Consider the following 22,838-nt stretch of genomic DNA (forward strand, 5'->3'; position numbering starts at 1 on the left):
AGAAACAATGCTAAGCAGGGGCTTGAGGCTGGCAGATTGAAGCATCCAAGTTGGAGAGCAACAAACTGAATAGCGTTTCCTTTCACTCCCCCCCCAACCTACCCCCACCCCCGAGAAAATAGTTCAGTATAATACCCAGTTCAAGTTATTCACACCACAAACCCAAGCAGCAGTGGTTTGAAAAATGACGTCTATTTGAACGCCAGTACAGTGAAAGGCTCTAGCTCGCTGGCAAAAGCAAAGAAAAACCCCTTTCCGCAGGTAAGGGCATGGCCACAAAACACAGATGTCAGCTGAACACATACGTGGATGCGTGCGGTGCAGGGGGGCAGGCAGGGAGGAGGACAAAGAGGGTCAGGTAGATGTTGCAGGATCAAAATGAGGGACCTGGAAGGAGACCGTGGACCTCTTGGGCACCCTCCTCCCACCCTTGGGGGAAAAAATGTCAGGGATCAGCCATAGAAACCCTGCCTGGATGAAGGACCAGCAGGGGACCTTGCAGCCATGGAGAACTGTGCTAGCGAGCTCCTTCCCCAGGGACAGCCGTCCCGGCTAACGTCAGAGGGAGGATGGAGAGAGCACTCCTAGCTGAACCCTAGGAGGGTAGGCCTAAGGGCAAAAGACTTGCCCCTTGCATTCAGGAAGGGGTCATGGAGCTCGGGGATGCACCGAGGTACCAATGGATGATTAATGAAAGAGACGGGGAATGAAAGATTCAAGAGGAGTGACATGCATGAGGATGGGGTGCAGACAACACCCAGGAAGGAATCCAGGGAGTCAGCGGGTGCTGCCCAGAGGAGCCCTAATGAGGAATGACAAGGCCGTCCGGTCACGGAAAAGCACCCGCCAGGGACACCCTCCTCCTGGGCGGGGGTATGACCAGCCGGGCGAGAGCTCGGAGCAGATGGATGAGGTGCTCTCAGCCAAGGACAGACAGCTCTGGAGACCGCAGCCCTCTGGACAGAAAACAGGTCTTGCAAAGGTTTCCCTGTGCAGATTCCCCTGGACCGTCGCATCTGAGCACCTCACTCGAGTCCCCTGCCTTAGCCTCCCAATGCTGCTACAAGGGAGAGAAATAGCTTTCCCCCATTGTACAGATGAGGAATTGAGGCACAAAGGAGTCAAGTGATTTGCCACCAGTAACAAAGGAAGTCTGTGTCAGAGCAAAGACGACTGTCCTTATTCCTAGTTGCAGGGACATTTTGTAGAGATGATTGTGTGGGTCCCTTCCCTCTAGGAGCCAGGACGAGGGCCACCAAATCTTTTCATGCTGGCACCATTTTCTTTTAACGTGCAAAACCCGCAATGCCTTTGTGTTCTCCTGCTCATTATAACGACAAATATTTGGCATATATTTCAGGTCAGTTCATCTCCTGAACGTGCATCATCCTGCATTCTTGTATGCGGATGACATTAAAGCGCAGATGAAATAATATTCCCCACATGTCTGTGATCATTTAAAATGTCACCAAAGCTGGCATTGGTTTAAAATATTCCATTACCAAGCAAGAGAGAAAATAACGGAGCCAGTTGAGCACCGAGTAATTAAGGCCATAGATGCAGAGAAAGGTGCTGGAATATGAAGTATGAGGAGCATAAAGATCTGCTGCGGATGTTGTAAGCAATGCTGCAGAAATAAAAGTTGTCATGGGGACACACACGAGAGATGCGAGGCGAGGTGCTTTCATAGGCCAAGTGCTGTACCTCCAAGCCAGCCTGCAAATTAGCTAACACAGGTTGGGAGTCAAGTGCTGCATGTCTGCGTGAGGGTTTTGCTGTGACTATGCAAAATGAATGGCAGAAGGTTTGTCATTCATTTCAAGGGGAGGGTGAATACGAGAGGCGGAGAAAGAGGGCATGCCCCTTTGCAAACAGCCGTTCTATTACCCCAAGACTTCAGCTGTCCCTGAGCTGGAAGTGTCTGCCGTTTCTGGCTCCCCAGGGCAGGTGAGCACTATGACACATCTAGATCTGCCTCAAGGAGCCGTAATTCTCATTAGCACTGCTCCATACTCCCCTTACATTAGAAGAAGCACGTGTGCCGGTTAAATTCAGAGCAGCTCTGCTTGTGCACACAAAGAGCCATCCTTAACAACCAGGTCTAGAAAGGGCTGCCCTCTGGTACAAGGGGTCAGACCTGGTCTTGCAGAGCTGGATGCTGGGCCAAGAGCTCCTTTTCCCTGCAGGGCTAGCAAAGGTAGAGCGTGTTCCCAGGAAATGTGTCTGAGTAAAGGACAGGGCTGCAGCCTATTTAGACCAAAGCCAATTTAGTGCACAATTATTGCACCATATTATTACATTTTTGCATGATTCATAGATTCATAGATGTTAGGGTCAGAAGGGATTTCAATAGATCATCGAGTCCGACCCCCTGCATAGACAAGTGCATATAATTATCGCACTTATTGTAAGTGGGGTGGGCTCCAAACCCAGCAGCCTCATAAATGTCCCACTGGAAGAGGCGGACAAGGTTCTTGGGGTAAATGTGATCTCTTTTATTAGACCAATTCAGAAGTTGGAAAAAATGTTCGTTGCAAGCTTTGGGGCACAACTAAGCTAGCCTGAAAGCTTGCAAAGAACGTTTTTTCCAACTATTGAGTTGGTCTAATAAAAGAGATCACATTTACCCCAAGAACCTTGTCCACCTGTGTCCTTGGACCAACACGGCTACAACCAACTTCTCCAACCCTGGGGGAGGGAAAGAGGAGTTACCAGGACCTTGTCAGGTGTCCAAATCCCTTTGACAGCTTTCACACGACCAGCCCCCCATCTAATGCTTAGATCATATACATTTTTTTAATTCAAAAGCACATCTCTCTCTTTGTAGTTCTGGCATTGCAATGAAAAAGAAAAAAAAAAGAAGAAAACACTAGCTTCTAATTCCTTCCTGTCTTTCAGTACCTTTGAAAGTGGCGGAGGGAAAGATTTGATTTTTATTTTTAATTATCTGTAGACAAATCATCCTGACAGGGACCTTGTAGTGGATGTTCCAGCCTGCAGCAATTTTTTTTTTATATATATATCTGAGATATTAACCCCTGAAATAGAATTTGTAATGGAAGTGCTGACACAGCTTTATCTGGAGTTGGGCAAAAAAGTGCCACTAAAATATCAGCATTACCTCTGAAACCTGTTTCTCAGATATATGCGCAACCAGGCACATCACCAAAGTAAAAGAACTAACATTAGGAGGTTTTGTTCTGGCCAAGATGCTTCTCTTCTATATTATAATTCATTGCACATTGTTAGCATCGTGACCCCTATAATTTTGGAAGCCCAAGGAATAAAAGTGTTTGCAATTAAATGCAGTTTTTAAAACTCCTGTACTCACACATTTGTTAGCTGTGGAGGTATGATCTAGTAGCCAGACCTTGGGCTGGTGTGCAAAGTCCAAGGGGATGTGGCATTAAATAAAAGATGTTGTGAAGAATTCTTGTTCAAAAACTGCCTAGAAGGCACATCTAATTATACTTAGTCCTGATCTTGTATACCGCTTTGCATCTACAGAGCGGTGCATTAACTTTAATCCTTCTCTGTGATGCAGGTATTGCACCCGACACTTTATATGGCCATTTCCATTTATAGCACCAGCTCAAACTAGAGGGCCAATGTCAGAGGCAAATGTCAAGACAAGAGGAACACATGGAATAAAAGGCAAAAAAAAAAAAGAAAGAAAAGAAACATGCACACACAAAAAAAGGAACAAAACTTTTTACAAAGTTTGAATCTGATTCAGTTCAATGTTTCAGATCTTATTTTATCCAAACTGCTTCTTGCTCATCCCTATGTCACGACAGAAAAATAGCTTGGTAGGGGAACACATTTCAGTCCAAGGCAGTTCTGCCATAAACAGCTCTGGTTGGAATAGGAAGGACATCTTGCTTCTCTGCTAAAGGGTTTCTGCTAAGACTCAGTATTTTGTCAACTAGCCTGTTCAGAGGTGTTTAGGCAGGTGAGGCACAAAGCTGATGAGAAAGGCAGACCATCCTGCATGAGGGCGGGGAGGAAGAGCCAGGGGCCCTGCCCAAGACGGAATAAGGGGCTTCCAGGGAATTACAAGAACAAGCCTTCACCCTCCTTTCTCCTGACTTGTGCAATGCCTGATCTGCAGATGGAGGAGGCATCACGGGAGAGTGCAGCACAGGAACGCACGACCGTGCCAGGCCAGCTCGGGTCTTGAGAGCAGAGGAGTCATGGCAGGAAAACCTTGGCCACAGCATAGGCGCACACAGCCCCACACAGGTGGGTTGAACCCATGCTGAATCCCACCCCGCTGCACCTTCTCTGCTATCAGGAGCCCAGGGACTCTCAGGGCCTTGATGCACGTGCAAGTGATGTATCTAACTGGGGTTTCGACTTAGACATACTCCCTCTCTACAGAGTGGGTAGACACTCCTTCCTTCATGCATGTTATGTACCTCATAGTGAGTTGAAAACCTCACCCTTCCTCCGAAAACCAGGTCTCACTCTTTTGGGAGGTGGGCTGAGATGCGTCCCTGGACTGGGCGTCAGGAAGCCTGGCTTCTCTTCTTCCAGGGCCCGACTTTGCCACCTTAGTACAAGTGACCGCCACTTTTTTGCTCCCCCTACCATGCCTGCCTCTTCTGTTAGCTCTTCTGAGCCCGTGCAACGGGGCTCTCATGTCAGGTGGGGCTTAAGCCGTCATGAGTCCATTACTTAAATGGAAATGAACTTATTTTTATCAGTCATAGCCAGCAACGTCTCTTGCTTAGTTTGCAGAAAGCTGTTGCTAAGGCTGAATCCGATGTGAAAAATCACCCCATAAGAAAGCACATGTATTGGGTTGTTTCCATGAAACAAATATTAAATCATGATTCAGAAGTCCCTACCCTACCCCTAGCCCAATGGGGGTGTTGGGGTTTTTTTTGGAGGGGGAAGAAAAAAACTCCTGCTACTTTAAAGGAAAATATTTCTCAGGTCTAGCCTAAATTTTCCTGAGGGGAGGGAAATTAGGACAATGAACTGAGAAGCTCTTCTATGACATTAAGAGCCTTATTAAAGGTTACAATCCAGTCCCTTCGCTGACACAAAATCCGCAGTGGTGCCATCAAGGTTAACGACAAGATGCAGAGAAAACGTATCCAGCGGGGAAGCATACTTGAACGCCAGCTTCAAACTTGGGATGCGTATAGGTAGGCAAAGCCAATCTTAATTCAAATGAAATATTATGGGTCAGTCAATGGACTTGAATGGACCCCGGCTGCTGAAACGTGACCCGATGAATGGTCAGACATAGCTTCCCTCACTCGTCTAAATCAAAAACCTGGTGAAATGAATGGACATATCCCCCACTAGATACGGAGCATCACCTGAAATGTAGCATGCAATTAGGTTGCCAGGTTTCTTCCAAAGAGCCGGCTCTCTTTTGATAGTTGTGGGTAACAAGTACTTGATTAGCTGAGTCTCCACACAGCGCATCATTAAGGAATGTGCTTTATCTGGGTCAGTATTAATTGATGGCGCTATATCAATGTTTCATGACAAAGATGATAATGTTACAACACGGGCTATGGGAGGTCAGGAAGAGACACCAAGTGCAAAGAGAACTATAACCAGTAAAAATCTGCCCGGGGTTAAAAAAAAAACCCAACCCCAATATCTGGTGATCTACCTAAGATGTCACCTTCCAGAATGAGACTTTCCTAGAATCGGTGCACTTCTATTAACCTTCCTCCTTCCTCCCCACACTCCGGGAATAGGTTTGGCTCCCTTCCTGGTGACCCACACAGGCAGATTTTGACCGGCTTTTTTTCCAAAGGAGGGGACAGGGGGAGAGAAGAGGCATGAGCATAGCACGAGGGGGAAAAAAAATGGAGACTGAAGGTTAGCGCAAACATACTTGAGATCAGCAGAGTGGGCAGCCATGAGGTTTCTGAGGCTCTTGTCAGCAAGAGGACAACCAGAAAGGCTGAAAGAGAAGAGATGGAATATCTGGATAAGCCAAAAAAAAAAAAAAAAGAAGAAAAAAGAGAGAAATTGAGAGAGATAGAGGAGGGGATTGGGGATGGGGGAAGGAAGGTAGGGAGGAAATAGAACCAAACCATCCACACCATTAAAAAAAAAAAGAGAGAGTCTTAAGAGTCAGACACTGGCATTTTAGGTCAACAAACCTGCGGTGAGAGGCATAGTTTCCCGTGATGTGTCCGCTGCCATCACAGCCTGGGGTAGGGCAACTGAACAACAAGAACAACAACAAAAAAGATGACAAGAGATGTAAAAGCCAGAAAGAAATGAATTCATCCAAAAGATTCATGCACCTGTCAGGACACTGGAAATCTTCCTCCCTTCAAAAAACTAAATCTGCGGCTGGCGAGGGGGCCAGGCCTCTGCGGGGAAGTCAACCCCTGGCGCCTTCTGGATTTCGGCCACACAACTGGGCCTCGGTCTTGGTATTTGCTTATTGTGTTAGCAGCCAGAAGGGATATGCACAAATAAAACTTTTCTTCCTGTGTTTGGGAAAGGGAGGACTTTTGTGGCTCTCAAGGACATTTTTGGCAAAAATGAGACAGAAGAGTATAAAAGATTGTCTTTGTTTATCCAAAAAAAGAAAGAAAGAAGAAGAAGAAGAAGAAGAAGAAGAACATCCAGAATGGTGGCATCAGTGGGAAGCCAACTTTATGGACCCAGGGCTGTCAACTCTCCTGATATTTTTTCCCCATCTATCTTTCGGTAATTAATCCCAGCTGCTGGAATCAAGTTGTGGCCCAAGAACCTCGGCTCTCATGAGAAAGGGAAGTGTCTAACTTTGGGCAGCAGAGAAGAGTTTGAAACCTGAGCCTGAAATGCTCCAGCACCAAAGAGCAAATAGCTTCGTCGTTCCATGTCATGAGTTTTAACCTAATCTCATGATTTGGGGGGCTGGACTCAGGATTTTTGAACACTTGGTGTCAGAGAGACGGTGGGCTGATGGCTTATCCTAGCATGGTGTCATATCTGTCTCCCTCCCCCTGTTTCCAAGGGAATTTATAGGCAACAGAAAAGGGCGATATCTTCATGGTATTCCAGGGGCACAACCCAGACTACCATGCTATAGCACAGCAGTGCTGGAATTCAACATCTGGATTCAGGACTTTACATAGGAATGGTTACTACCCTGGACTGAACCCCACAGCAGGGGTTTGCAAGGTGGGGCAGGAGTTGCAAGAAGTTGTTGCCCCCCGTCCCATTGTCCCATAGAAGGGCAAACAGCGCAAGAGCCACACTGCCAAGGCCAGATCCAGATTTGCCAAGGGGGAAGTGAGATGGCCCCGTCCCCTGTCCGCATGATTAGTGGAATGAGGCCAAGCAGCAGGATACAAAAAAACAGTGACTTTGGAAGGGGTAAGAGATCCCTCCCTAGCACACGGCTGGGCGAAGAAGCAGCTGGCTTCCGGGGTGCCACAGGGGAGGAAAGCGACTTCTTTCCCCCTGGTCGGTTGAAGCATGGGGGCCTCTAAAGGTCAGCCCGGTTCCTTCAGGGGCATTGTTTTATTTCGTGACCCCCACTGCAAACAATAGAAAGAGCCTTGCAAGGGACTTGGGTGTGGAGTTTGCTTCCTTCCTGAACTAATGGAAAAACTGCCCCTGTGCCTCCAAAGAGAGAGATGCAAGATCTGCTTCCCAGGGCATAACCCTCAGCCATGCCGCGGGCACGGTGCCAGCCTCAGCACTCCTGTAGCATGGCACCTCTCCCCACCCACCCACAACATGACTTTTCCAGGCACAGGACGGCTCTCAATTTAGACACTGGCCTTATGACGTGCTATTCGTCATCGCTCCAAATTTGTGGCCTAATCCAATCCTTCACGCCCAAGTGGAACAGCTCGGGCATCCCCACCCCACCCCGCCACAGGGACAACGCACCCAGCCCCACGTCTTGCGTCACCGTGGGGGGTCCAACGTTGGGGAATGCAGGAAGCAGCAGGAAGGGTCCAGAGAGAGGGTTGCAAAGCATGATATCTCGGGAGGGGTGGTGGAAAGTAGAAATAGCAAGAATGAAAGCTGGGGGAGGAGGGGGCAGAAGGGGGTGTCAGTCCTCCTCCCCCCCGGTATGAAAACACATAACCCACATCAATACACAGTGCACAGGAACTGGAGAGTTTCTTGATACTAGGGCAGGAAAGCTACCTCATAGTTTGTCCATGCTGATGGTCCTGGAAATCCTGTTTCTGATGCCCCACAAAACAACTTGTTTTATACCCTCTGCTGTTGTTGCCTCCACTCCCTCTGCATTGTGGGACAAGGGGCACATGCAAAGATTACTCACACCAAGATACAGTCAGGAAAGAAAAATATCAACCTCAAGCCCCTCTCACAGTAACAAAAGAAAATAATCCCTGAAACGATCATTAGCTTGCAGATCTTCAAAGGACAATATTTCATAGATTTCATAGGCATTCGGGCTGGAAGGGACCTCGGGAGATCATCAGGTCCAGCCCCCGGCCCAGCTGGGGTCAGACCAGTCCAGCAATCGCTGTTTATTGGGACTTAGCGGTGACTTCGCACACAATGAAACGCGCTGTCGTGTGACACCAGAACTGGCTACGCACAAAGCAGAATGGCGGGGCAGCTCCCCAGATACTGGCCATCGGTACCTGGAGGTGGTACAAGGGCCCCAAGGACTCAGATAGCTCCGATGAGCACGTTTGACCCTGAATTGCCTGCTGCTCGTTGAAGATCAAAGTGGATGGGTCAAAAGGGACATGAAGGCCTGGTGTGGGAAGCAAGTCAAGTGCTTCCCAGAACACCTCTCTTTCCAGCTTGGGATTGCCAAAGGTCAGGCAGACCTCAAGTCATCACTGCTGCTCACACCAATTCTGAAAAAAGCCTTCAAAGCTTTGCACAAAAGGGACCGGTTTGTCTCTTGCCCAGCTAGGGAAGATTATTTTACTCTTCCTCTGGCTCAGTGGGGCTCCTGAGCAGCTCTCTATCCCTTCCAGCATCCTACATTCCCCTTCAAGCTTTCCAATTTGCCTAGCCAAACAACAAGCTAGGTCGCAACATGTCAGCAGATCAAAGTCCTGCTACCCATCCGGTGGAAAGGGCAGAATTATGGTTGGAGATACGACAAGGAATAGCAGACCCACTGAGAAGTCAAACTGGCCTTGGGAGGGGGCCTCTACAGCTTGCATTTAAATATTGAACTTTAGCGCTCTATTGATCAAATCTAGGTCCAGTGTGCAAAGTTTGGGTCAGGATAGGAATTTGCTCTTTGATCCAAGGATCACCACAGATCCTGGCTTCTACCTCATCTTATCATTGAAAGGGGATCCAGTTACAAAGCGCTGATCCAGAATTGGGTACAAATTTTGCTTAGGTCTGGAATCGGGTTTGTGTCCCTCGCAAACTGGGATTGCAATGCAGGGCAGTTGCATTGTGCCGGTACTAGACATTTCAGGGTCTCCTGTGCTTCTTTCAAGGGGGCTGTAGTCAATGAACTGCCTGAAAAGCAAAGCAAAACCGGCCCATTATCTGAGGACGACTGCCAGATTGCCTTCTTACCGGCTTCCCAACTATGGGTTTGGTGTGCCTTGCTTCTGAGCAACCCCTAGGAGGTATCGAACTCCCTTGACCACCACTGGCTTCAAGGGATAAGAGTGCGTCAGGCAGGGGGAGGCAGGACAACAGGCAATCTCTTTTCCTTTGCACCAGCATTCATTTTAAAGGGAAACACCCTCAAGCATTATATTTTTATGGCTGCTTTCATGATTCCTGGAACTGAACCCGCGAGTGTGTTCTTTTAACCATTGCACTGCTTCAGGAAAACCCAATGGGATGTCATCATAGCCACCTGAAGTGGGCAGTGGATGAGGCTTTTCTTTAAGCTTTTAAGTGTTTGGAATAAATAAGATCACTGAAGTAAGAAACAATGCTCAACCCTCCATGTTTCCAAAGGACTTCCCCCTGCCCACCCCTCCCGGGTATCCCAAACACAACAGACGTTTTGCTTTGGCTTCCCAGTCAGGGAGAGGGGACTTACGTTAGCAGATCCTTCTTGATGTCCTTGGCGAGGAATTTAAGCTTGAAGTTGGACAAGGTGACTTCCCCGGGGTATTTCCGTTCCTCAAAGTTTTCCTCCGAGACCTCTTGCTCATCTGCTTCGGAGGAGGCGAAAGAGTTGGGTGCAGGCTCTGACTGTAAGAAATCATCAGGGGAAACATTTTAATGGATCCTCAGGCCACAGGTCATGCTACAGGACCAGCACAGCTTATCCTGTCTAAAAACTACTATGGGTCCCATCACTCTGGTATGTGAGTGCCCCCCAGTTTTGAAGGGGTAAAGGTTGTAGCCGTGTCGGTCTAAAAATACAAGCAGTCAGTGTGCTAGAGGCAATATCTTTTATTAGACTAAAAGATATCACTTCTAGCACACGGACTCCCAGTCTTGAATGTGTTTATCCTCCCTTCACCCATGGGGTGAAGAATTGCATTGTCCCCCTCATTTTAGAAACAGGGGGCACACAGAGATACAATCCCTTGGCCAACATCACTCTATGGAGTAGGGAGGTGAACCTGAATCCCCTATGGCCCAGACTGGTGATCTAACCACTGAACCACCCTCCTGCTCAGGTGGTCCAGCAACCTGATACCTGGCTCAGGCCCTGGATCCACTGACTGCTCATCAGCAGGGATCCTGGTTTTCTCTGATTTAAAAAAGTCCCTAATTTTCAGTTAAATTATACATACCTATACATATATCTAGATATATCTAAATATATCTATATAGATATATCTAGATATACCCAGATAGATATCTATATCTATCTAGATCTAGATACATATCTATCTATCTAGATCTAGATAAATTATACATACATACATATCTATCTAGATCTAGATAGATAGATATGTATGTATGTATAATTTAACATACTACATTGCATAACATGCAACACTGTAGTATACATACATATATACATACATTTCTCTCTATATAGCTCTATATATCTCGATATATGTGTATGTGTATCTGCTTCTGTTTTCCCAGCTGGACAAATCCTTCTGGGCAGGGCACTGGGCCGACGTGAAGAAGAAATAGGGAAAAACAATGGCTTCCAATCTGGGTCCTATAAAATTCTTCCTTGTAGGAAGGTGAAGAGCCACACAGTGGAGGATCTTCCAGTCCTATCTTAACCACCCCCCTCATTTCATCTCTGCCCTGCCATGGAAAGACCTCACACAAAAAAACATTTCTGGGCCATGTATGGGGAGGTCACCTTGGTCGAGCTGCATCCCCCTTCCCGTCCCAGCCCTGCAGAACTGCCCTGCTTTCATCTTGGTAGCCAAGGAAGAAAGAACAGGATCCATCCCCCCCCTCCCCAGGGATAGATGCTAATGCTGGGTATTAATAATTCATTACAAACCATCCTGGGTACATGGCGGGGCTGCCATTAATGCAAATGATCTGCAAAGAAGTTGAAAGCAACTGGTAAACACGGAACAATCGAAGGACTGGATCCTCCTTTGAGAAGATGTTCACCAGCTCAAGGAGGCCCAGAGTAACCTGTCCTTGGTATGGGAGTTATTACAGTACAGGGAGGCTCAACCTCTGGCCCATGGGTTTCTCCACAAGTTAAAAAATGTTACAGCGGGGTGTTATAAAGCATTCCCACTACCTTGGTGAGTGAGGCTAAGTCTAGACTACCTCCAAAGGGTCCCTCACAGCCCCAAACGTAGGAATGAAGCATTGAGGTGCTGCTCCTGGGATGTCCACCTCACTTCCACCATGATGTAGAGCAGAAGAGGGTAGGTGGGCAGGGACCACAGTGGCAGTGCAGACACATCCTAAAAGGGTCAAGTGCGTGGTGCCACTCACCTCTTCCGGCTCCTCCTCTCGCTGGCGATTTGGTTTCGTGTAGTCGATGGGGCCATCCCATTCATCCTGACGGGAGGTCTGGCTGGACTGCGGGGAGGTCATGGTGCTGCTTGTGGCACTGGTGCTGTTTTGGCGTTGGGACACATCTGGGGACTTCACGCTGGGACTGCTGCTGCAGCTGCTGCTGCTGGGAAAGGTGCTCTCCCGCTTGCGGTGCTTGTTCATGCTCAAGTCCAGAGTCCCGTTCTCATCCACCTCAATGTCCATAGACTGAAATATTGGAGGCAACATCCCCAGTTAGCCACAGCACTCAGCTCCCTAAGCAAATCTTTTCCTGCTGAGGGTGGGAAGGTCCCTAAGCCATACGGAGCATGTGGCATGAGCATGTCATACTCTTCGCACAATCAGTGGGAAGGTATGGAGCAGAAGGGGATAAGCTTTTGCAAATGCGTTCAGCAATGCCCCCTGTGAATACTCCCCTGCACCGAAAGCAACATAAGTGCCTGCTTGGAAGCGACACTGGTCTCAGAGGAGTCGCTTGCAGTCACGTGTCTCCCTGCCATGCTCTGCAAACTCCGTGGGGCAATCCTAGAGACTGGCTTCTATTCCAGGTTAAAAAGCAAGGACACTTTTCTTCAGGGGGAAAAAAAGGTCAAAATGCACATCACATACATCAGAGCTGTAGCCAAGCTAAGCATGCACTTTTTCCCTGATTTTCAGTACGGATCTCATCCTGCCAGATGCTGAGTGATTTCTGGTTAGTGCAAAGCACTCTTAATGTCATGCATACAAACACCCATTCCCATTAAGAAGAGACTCTGTGCCTTGTAGTTTCAGGCCCCATGCGATGCCAAGGTCCAACGATATCAATGCCATTTAGGCTGTGGGTAGGCTTGGGTGGGAATTTTCTATCAAACTACTTTGGATAGAAAATGATTTTTTAAAACGGGCATTTTTCCATGGGAGGGAACATTATTTTTGCGGATGACTTCCTGCCACTGTCCCCCACCCCCTCCCATCCCCATTCTGGGAAAACGTACACGAACTGTTTAGGGTTACTCTGACACTCTCTATCCACCTGAGCAGTGGCAGTGCCCCATGGGAGTTGCAGTACAGAAGTCTTGTCTAAATTTGCTGTAGCCCTGGGTTGCACTATATTGCCCACAATGCACCAGACTCTGGTATTTCTGACTTGGGAGTGTTCAAAACGTCTTGCTCGATGAACAGTTCTGATATTTCTTCCCGATTCAGGATGAAACTATCAAGCTACTGACACTGCCAGGAGGGCAGAAATGTCCACATGTGACTAGGTGAGAACTAACCCTGTTTTGTAGCTTGAATCAGAGAATCGTAGAAAATGAGGGCGGGAAGGGACCTCAGGGGTCACATCTAGTGCAGCCCCCTGCTCCAACCAGCCCCAACTACATCATCCCAGCCAAAGCTTTGTCTGCCCCGGTCTTAAAAACCTCCAAGGATGGAGACTCCCCCAGCTCCCTGAGTAACCTGCTCTAGTGCTTTACTACCACCTGTAGTAAGAAAGTTTTTCCTAATATCTAACCTAAACTTCTCTTGCTGCGACTTGAGCCCATTGCTCCTTCTGTCACCTGCCACCATGGAGGACAGTCCAGCTCCATCCTCTTTGCAACCTGTCTGCAGGGAGCTGAAGGCTGCTATTCAATCCCCCCTCAGCCTTCTCCAGATTAAATAAGCCCAGTTCCCTCCGCCTCTCCTCACAAGTCCTGTCCCCCAGCCCCCAAACCATTTTTGTTGCTCTCCACTGGACTCTGTCCACTGTGTCCACCTCCTCTCTGTAGTGGGGGGCCCAAAACTGGACACAGGACTCCAGAGGTGTCAACTAGAGGGGAGGAATCACTTCCCTCGATCTGCTGGCAATGCTCCTACCAATGCAGCCCAGGATGCCATTAACCTTCTTGGCACCAAGGACACACCGCTGGCTCCTGTCCAGCTTCTTGTCCCCTGTCCCCCCAGGTCCTTTTCTGCAAAGCTGCTGCCCAGCCACCCGAAGGGCTTCTCTGAGCATCTCTCCTATTGGTACGGGCTTTCCTGTTGCTTCCTGGCAGTCGATTCCTCCACCCCTTCGCACGTCGAGGCGCTCAGCTCACCTTGCTGGGGGCATCCTGCTGCTTGGTACTGAGGTTTTCTGGCATTTCCCAGCAGCGAGTGGAGAGATTTAGGATGGCAGTGGCGGCCATATGCGCGGCCTCAGCGTCATGGGAGTAGTCGAAGCCTGTCGAGGAAGATGAAGTGCTCTTCACGTAACTACTAGAAGGGCTGTGGCTGGGGGAAGAGGCCTTTGGAAAAGATTTGGCTGCACAAAAAAAAAAGGGGGGGAACAAAACAACCGATATGTAAAACTTCCACAAGCAAGAATCATAGAGGCGTCAGAAGCCATGGACCTCTTTACCTTTGCACATTGCAAGGACGATGGCTAGTCTCGTTAGAAACTTGGAAGCTAATTCAGTGCCCAAGGAAACAAAAGAGATAAAAACAGTGCAGGCTCCAGCCAAAAACTTTAGTGCCCATCTGCTAACTTAAAGGTCTATATAATTATTAACTGGCAGTGCTGCAAAGTTCCCAGGACGCTACACTACCCCTCCTTTATGTTCTGGCGCTATGCTGAGGATGTCAAAGGGGGAAAACACAATGACTCTTCCAAGGTTTTTTGTTGGGTTTTTTTTTAATACATACTCCTTACAAGTTATTTTCAGAGCAGATTAATGTCATGATTTCATGTGTCATAGAGGAAAACCTGCAATTTTTTCAAATTAAATTTTAACAGCCAAAACAGCCATAAAATATGAGTTTCTGATGAGGGCACCAGTGACATATGGCAGTCCTGACAAGTGGCACAGCGGTTAAACATATAGGAGTAACAGCTATATTAAATCACCTGGAATGGGTGACAGACTGTACGTGACCACTTCACGCCGTACTTCACTATACATTGCACCAGACACGGGTCTGATCCTGTCCATGCATAATGAAGGTAGTGAAATGCAAGGAGGTTCAGCGTCTCCCGGTGCAAAATAGGGGCCCAAAGCCTGCAGTCAGATCCACCCCAGAGGACTGCGCTGTATTCACATCATGCGACTCAAAGGGAGCTCATGGTTGTACAGATTCAGCACAGAGCTGAATTGATGGGCCAGGCCTTGAAGTTCTTAGTTAATTTGGGTCCTGCCCTTACTTAGCAAGAGGCCCCATTGACCTGAGGGCTTGTTTTACTCCAGTCACATCCGTTGGACCCCCATGTTGTAAAACCACTTGACAACCTTGGAGGAAGATACTATCGTAAAGTGATTTTGGCATTACCGGGATGAGCTCTAAATAGAAGACATTCTCAACTGCTAATCTTCTCCAGGACTGCTTTCCTCCTCATTGTGGGCACGCATAATGCCTATTGACATTAATGGTGGTTATATGAACACATCCAAGCGAGCATAAATCCCTCCGGATGAAGATCTCTTTAAAGTAAGTTCTCAGTGAAAGGAACAGATTTCCCTACTATGATTGGCAATCATATTAATCTCGTTGCTTTGATTAACTCATTGGAGGCTTGCCCAAATAGTTATTCTTGTGCATTTTATAAAAGGGGGGGGGTCCAGTTTAATCCATGTCCATCAGTGGGGTCCGTGTATTTGCAAGCACAACATGACAATATCTCAAACGGGGAGATGCCAATTTTAATTTCACACTGTAGACTCAGCGATGCTTTTCCATTTCATAAGTATTTCTAGCACTAATGGACTCGCAATCAGCAAATTAGTCAAATAAGTGATGAGAAGAAATAGAAAGGATTATCCTAGTGGGTTTGCTGGAATTATTTTTGTCAGTACAATTACCCTGAAAATTCTTTGCTAATATTGCAAATAACACAATCTATTCAGCAGGAGAATCACTTGTGCTGGGAAACAAATTACTTTTCCATCAACCCTAACCCAGGATGACAGTGGCAGTTGTGCTCTCTGGCCTCCATCCAATTTCATTGTCTGATCCTTTACAGATTTAGTACTGTAATAAAAGGGAGCGTCCATTGTACTGCAACAACCGGGATGCTTTCAAGCATGAGTACTTTTTAGAGAGCAGCTGTGTCAGGATTAACCAGGACTCTGAAAGTGGGATTAGCTACAAAGAGAAAGGCCTCTTGAGGCTGCTGACTTCTGCAAACTGGTTTCCTAAATCTTTTTCTTTTTCTGCCTTTTTTTTTTTGGTGCTTTAAAAGATAGATTCATCTTGCATGCGTGCAGGCTAATGGAGTAGGGACATTACACAGCCAAGCTCTATTATTCTCCTCTGGCTGGTCACAGCACAGGTATAATACAGGCTGTCTTCGTTTAGTCCGCCATGCACACTGCAACTCCCACACCTAAAAGTCCATCTGCTGAGGGCTTATTTTATCATTTCATTTTGCTCCTATGTCTAAGTCAGGGGCCTCTTTTTTTGCAACCACTCTGCTCCATCATAGGAGATGCTCAACAGATAAGAGGGGCAGGTAGATAAGGTATTAGACTGTGCATAGAAGGCATATGATCGATGGATAATATACATGGTGCATAGAAGAGAATAGATAAGCCAAGTAGATAGAACAGGTAATACGTACAATAAAGAAGAGTGAAAACGTAAGCCATTTAGTTGCACAATAGAGTCCTAGAGGTGACCTACAAACGAAGTGGAGCCCATGGAGTAACTTCTAGTTAGAGACATTTCTCAAGAGCATGCACCCAGGCCTGGATGCCATCCATCCTAAAGGGGAAACCAAAGAGGTTGCCCTTTATGCATAGCCACCTATGACCATGCTCTTTCCATTCTCCCCACCCAAACCAACACTCCCAAAGGCCTCCGTCCATATCCCTTGGCAAGCGGTACGGAGGAGAGCACGGAAAGCACTCAGAACCAACGCCCTCACTGGGCCCAACTTACATTTAAAGGCTTTAGGTGAGGTTTCGCTAGTCTGTATCTTTGGGGCAAGCATGCGTTTGCCAAAAACCTGAGCATCAAAACTTGCATAATCGAAGGTGACCTTGGAGTACTTCTCCAGCTCCTTGGCCAGGTTGGCTCGAGGGGTGGCTGGGACCATGTTGGGCCGGTAGCTCCCATACTGAGGAATCTCCAGCTGCTTCACAAAGCACATAGGCCTGGGGACAACAGACACGCACAGATCAGCACGGCTTTCCTTTGCTTTTCTTATCTCATTAAGTGATTCCTAATGAAAGCACAAAGCCATTTTTCCCCCCTCCCTAGAGAGTAGTTTGCAAATATTACCCCAGAAACACAGCAGAAGCCTTCCTTGATAGTGCCAATCAGGGATTCTCATAGAGATATACACTTCTTGGGAACATTGTGTTCTCTCTCCCTTCAGATGTGCAAGATCAGAATTGGACTCTGTGCTTGCAAAATGGGGCCTGGAGTCTCTTTCCAGGTGCGATCCATGCGTGGGGCACTGTGATATTAATTGCATAAATAAGAAGGCAGCATCTCACTCTGGGAAACCTGTCTTTGCTTGTGCTCTTCCAGCAGAGAGAGAGAGAAAAAACACCCTTGGTTTCTCCTTTCTTTTGGGAGAGCAGGAAAAAAAACCTGCCAAAACCCATAGGACCCAAGTTCCCCTCAAGTCACCTCTGTGGTTTAACTCTATAGGAAGCATGAAATGTTTGCTTGCCGGGATTAAAAGGAGGGCAGAGTCCTGCCCCGAAAGCCCTACATCTGCTCTGCTGTCTGTAGTGGATCAATTTATCTTGCATACCTATTGTATATAAATTGCTCATTATTATTCTCCTTCTCTTGACCTCCTTGCACTAGATATTTCTAGGAGCGTGAACTCCTTGGAGCATGGATTGTCCTTCTTGTGTGTTTGCAAAGTGCCTAGCACCTAGCAAGCCGGCCCAGAAATGTAATAACTAACAAAACTAAATGGCCTTTTTTTCCCCCCCAAAGGTGCTGAGCACTCACAACCCCAGTGACTTGGGCACTCAGCAGTTTTGCAAACCTTGAGGCTTTGCCAGCCTGTTGTACATCAAGGTTTGAAGGGCTTGTACCGCTGTCTTGCCCTCATGCTCTCCTTGTAAAATAACTAACCATATTACAAGCCATCTGTAGCCTCATGAATCACCTAAACTGTGTTGGCAAGGATTTATCAGGGACATCCTTAGTATTGGACAGCCCTTATCCCAGGCAGGTCTGACAGAAGCAAAGGGAAGAGAGAAAGAAAAATCATTTGAAAATCATTAGAGTCTAACGAGTCTACTCCTAAAAATCCCAGAAAGAAAAGGAGGTGCACTGGGATAAAACTGCAATGGCGTGATCTTTAAGGGGTTTTAAAAATCCCACCCTCCTACTTATAATGCTAATATAATAGCCTTCATTCTTAGGCAGTTTGCATTGTAGTATAATCAGCACAAGTGCCTTTTGCTGCACTGTTAAAACCCTTTGGCCTGTAGCCTCAGCATTAATTGATGCTACAGAAGCAATTCATTGTCCTGGATGCCCTCCCTGGAATCATCAATTCAATATCTCCCCACCTTAGAGAGACCTATGCTAGTCATAACAGGCATCAGCAGTATCAAGATACAGGCAGACATGGACGGGTTGTGACTGTTTTCTTTATGGCAATAGATTAGGGGAAAAGGAGCTCGGAAGAAGCACTATTGCACATGATTTTATTTCCAATGCAGCTTACCTGAGTATCCGGTCAGAATTGGAGCTGCTTTTAGAGGGGTCTCCAGACTGTGTTTGTTGCTTTTCGTGAGATTTGGCTAATTTTTCAGCAGCGGCAATAGGGCAACCGGATAAACTGTATAATAATTAGAAAAGAAAGAAAGGGAAACTAAGCATGAGGGACTAGCAGGAATGTCTCCATCCACTTCACAGACCAGGCTTTGCACTGAGCCCACAAAAAAAATCACGTCTAGTTATTTTTTTGACTTTCGACAAGTGGCAAAGCCTTGAGGCACCAAAAGCGAGAGCGCTCCGAGATGATGGTTCGTCACCATTCAGAGAACTTGGGTATGGAGAAAGCAGCTCGATCCACTGGGCCAAGTTCAGCAAAAGGCTAGCAAGGGAAGGACTGCTCTTTGGTGCTTTGGGAAAGAGCCTAATGAACGTATGACATGTTTGTTCCTTACCCAGTCTTGTTTCTAGCTTTTCTTCTTTAAACCAAACTTATCTATGGGCAATTTCTATGGAAGAATCGCACTTTGGAGATGTGCAGTCACATCATGATTCCCTTGGATGAGGTGGGGCTGGACTGGGACCACAGCTTCGAAATATGGGCCTTTTAAGTCACAGCCCTCAACAGGGCCTGGGGCGGATAGACATGGAAAGGGGAAGCAGTCTCCCTTTGGGCTGCTCTGGGCACATGAGATGGATGGCACAGCTGTTGCAGAGCGGGTGATGGAGGCAGGATCCTTTCTGGAGTCCTGTTAGCCAAGGGGTGGTGTGAAGAGGATCAGGACAAGTAGTCCCTGTGCTCCTCACCATGCACAGACCACAGGGGCTGCTACAAAGGATGCAGAAGAGGCTCTGCTTACTCTCCAGTCTGCCCTTGCAAGGTTTTACAGGGCCCACTGCCCACCTGAGCTATCCAAATTCTTAAATGGACGAAGCAGGGGTCCTGGTTTGGGCAGGCCGAGATGCTAAAGGCTCTTCACTGCTAAATGATCCTAGGCTCCTCTTGTTTGTGGAAGCTCCTAGGCACTTCTGCAAGATCCCTTCTTGGTAGATGTGCAGGTGGGGCCACCATGGGAGAGGGTTGGGACTGGGGTAGACGGCCAGTTGGCTGACACTTGATGACCCCTTCCTTTACAGCTGCAGGGTCAATGGGTGCAATGTACTGCAGAGAGAGTCACACAAGCATAGCTTTGGGGGCCAGCTCCTGTCGAAGCTGTTGTGACCAAGGGGGGGGTCGAGTCAGTGGGCCAAGGCAGCAGTGTAGAGGCACACGGCCTCCATAAAGATGCTCTCTGTCACTATTTTGAGGGATACCGGGGCTGGGGAGAGGTGGCATCCTGACCTATCGATTGCGGTCTCCCTGCCCCTTCCTAATCTGTGGGACTCTCTGGCAAGGGTTTGTCCCCTCTGAAAGGGGCACTGTATCCTCCACATGCACGTGGTCCTCAGCAGTCAAAACTCCCCGCTGCCTTCTGCCATGTGAGCATTCGTTTAGGAGAGATGCTGATCGCGCTGGCTTGAGCAGGCGTCACACAGTCCGGCACTCCGCCGTCGTCCCCTAACACCGCACCGGGCCCGAGACCCTCAGGCCCAGCCTACGTCACCCCTGCCATTCCCAGCACCGGTCCCTCCAAGCAGAGGCCATTCTAGGACCCTCAGGTGCATTGCCAGCAAGTCAGCCTTTGCATTCAAGCCACTGGATCCAAAGCTAGTCCATTAACTCGGCTCCAAATCACCTAGCCCCTAGGCTGCACTGCTGCAATCAAACAGCACACAGCTGGCATTTCCTCGTATTCCCTCTCTGTGACTTGTGGGGAACCTGAACAGGAACTTCTCTCCCACCTGTTGCTGCGTTTTAAAGACACTGGGTTTCTTTTCTGTGCAGCTGTCGGGAACCGTAGATCAGCACACCCTCCTGGTGGCCACTGGCTGCTGCTAGACTTCAGGCCAAATTGGTCTCCTTAATTAAAGCAAGCAGATCTCTCTCATTTGCTCCCACCTATCAGGAGGCATTCATCAGCTCAATTTATTTCATGACTTCCACGCAACGTCTGAATAAGTACTTAAGAAAACTCACCTAGTGCCCACAAATGAATTATCATTTACGAGTCTGTCACTCTCTGTATGTCCATTACAGTCAAATGATTTGACCAGCATGGTCTTAAGGTTGATCTGGAGAACCACAGCACTCCATCACTCAGCCTATATTCTGGGAGGAAACAGCACATGCATTTCTGGCTTCTTGGAGATCCTCCTGCCTGGTTTTAAGTGGCCTGACGGTGGCCTTCCCTCACCCGCCTGTCCCTTCCTTTGCAGGGCTGACTTGCATAGTTAAACTTCTCAACAGAAGAACAAGGAGGTCAAAAACCATTTCAGATCTCCAAACACGCACCAGCACCCCTCCCTTCATTAGGTTTGCTGAGATCCCTCTTCTGGCTGGCTCTATGGGACGGAAAATCCTCATTCCCCGAGGCCCGGGATTGAAGTGAGCAGAGCTGATCTCACAAGACATCTCACGAAGTCTGTTCACAAGAGTCCCGGGCCATCGAAACACAACGTAACCCTTGCTTGGCCTCCTATCTCAGCCTTGTATCTTCATCTGGCCCCAAACAACACCTCCACGAACCCCCTCAGCTCAATACAGTCAACTCAATACCGGTGCCTTGAGCATGAGCAGACAAGGTTCGGGTAAACCCAAAATCTTTTATTAGACCGACTCAAACAGTTGACATGAAGTTGTCGTTCCAAACCTAGAAGCACTGCTCTGCCTTCATGCCCGTCTCCCTTTGATATCTGAGGGGCTCGCCCATTTCCAGATTTTTTTTTTTGTGGTTATAGCCATCCGTAGTTAACCTGTTTTCATTATACCGGATCTCCGTGCAACGTGCATTATGCAAGAATAAAACCAGTGCCATTTTTTGCTGTTTGCCCTGATGACATTTTAGCCCCTGCTGTTACCGATTAGAACGGGAAGTAAGTACCTTCTGTGTGTGTTGCGATTGCTGTTCACGTGACCCTGTCCTGTGCAGCCTGGTGTTGGGCATTTTAACACATTCTCGTGCATAGCCAAGACTTTGTAGCGAGAAGGGGAAGGGAAGAAGGGAGGGAAGTAAAAACAACTTGATAAAAACAGAGTGAAAAAGACAAATAATCAAGTCTCAACACCGGCTCCCTAGAAATCAGTGAATATGAAACACTGTAATTAGAATTTGTCTGCATATAGAAGAGAGCTACAAGCCAGCACTGCTCAGGTCAGCACTTGATTAGCATCTCTGCACACAGCTTGGGCTTTCTGCCTTGCTAGCTGATTGCTATCCACTCCCCCAGCCCGCTCCCTCCCTCCCTTTGGAGCCCTGCCTACCCATTTCAGGTAGTTTTAAGTGATTGGAGTTATCTCTCTGCTTTTATCCTTAGGACTAGTCTTGGTTTGATTTTTTAAAATTTTAATCTTCAGGATTATGGCTTCCTGCAGCGCTGACCTTAAAAGTAAAGAAAAGCATTTGCTTTGCAAGCCTTTAGAAAGCTTGCTTGCTATTTTTTTCTTCTTCTTTTTTTTTGCATTTGAGCTTGTATGACGATAACTAGACTTTCTCCTTGTTTCCTGCAGTTTTGTGTTTATAGCAGGTCTGCAACCTTTGAAATTAGAGATAAGGCAGAGTTTTTCTCCCTTCCCCTCCCCTGTTATCCTAGTATCATTAACACACAATATTGAATTTTTATTTATGTGCACAGAGAAGTCTATTTAGGATGTTGGTACCAATAGGCATAAAATATATATTTTTAAAAACAGTGTCATAATGAAAACTATTTTCTGCAGCGTACATGACTCTTTCCAGAGCATATTGTGATTGTTAAGGCAATGCGTGGTTAAAAAAAAAAGAACATTGACTGTATTATAGGTATCATTTGGCTACTCTTTCTGCTCTACAACAAAAAATTAAATTCTGATCATGGTGGAGAGATTTCCATCCTTTTGCCCTCTTCCCAAGCTGAAAAAAAAAATCCCTATGGAATTTAGTACGGGGTGAAACCAATATGTTAAGTATAAAAAAAAAATAAAACATTCAAAAAACCTGTAGAAGTTAATAGAGAATAAGATCCTTGCTACAGGCTGTATTTTCAAACCACCTTACAGAGTCCAATAGAAGGGGTATAATTCTCTGGAGGATGCTTCCAAAACCTGTTCAAAGGCTTTTATTTTCTATTAAATTCTATACGGTTTTCCTATAATGGCAGTTCTAGCTTTGGTCAATGTAAGGGTAGTGTAGCCAAGACCTCTATGCATAATAAAAGGGGTTGTAACTGTGCCCTGCACTGCTTGAAATTGGACTGTGCTCTTC

General features: G+C 47.3%; 1 protein-coding gene across 1 annotated transcript in view; it reads right to left on the reverse strand.

Moving 5' to 3' along the window:
- Nucleotides 1-22,838, reverse strand: part of MYT1 (myelin transcription factor 1) — a 93,581-nt gene that overhangs the window by 16,833 nt on the left and 53,910 nt on the right. The window contains exons 9-17 of the mRNA XM_019548097.1: nt 21,480-21,570; nt 18,509-18,622; nt 16,753-16,967; nt 13,938-14,143; nt 11,815-12,084; nt 9,980-10,134; nt 6,132-6,194; nt 5,861-5,929; nt 4,090-4,105 (exon numbers count right to left, since the gene is read on the reverse strand). Coding sequence (XP_019403642.1) covers nt 4,090-4,105; nt 5,861-5,929; nt 6,132-6,194; nt 9,980-10,134; nt 11,815-12,084; nt 13,938-14,143; nt 16,753-16,967; nt 18,509-18,622; nt 21,480-21,570 — 1,199 coding nt within the window. The remainder of the gene's footprint in view (nt 1-4,089; nt 4,106-5,860; nt 5,930-6,131; nt 6,195-9,979; nt 10,135-11,814; nt 12,085-13,937; nt 14,144-16,752; nt 16,968-18,508; nt 18,623-21,479; nt 21,571-22,838) is intronic.

Source organism: Crocodylus porosus, unplaced genomic scaffold (genome assembly GCF_001723895.1).
Source record: "Crocodylus porosus isolate Cpor-Errol unplaced genomic scaffold, CroPor_comp1, whole genome shotgun sequence".
In the NCBI taxonomy this organism is placed as follows: Eukaryota; Metazoa; Chordata; order Crocodylia; family Crocodylidae; genus Crocodylus; species Crocodylus porosus.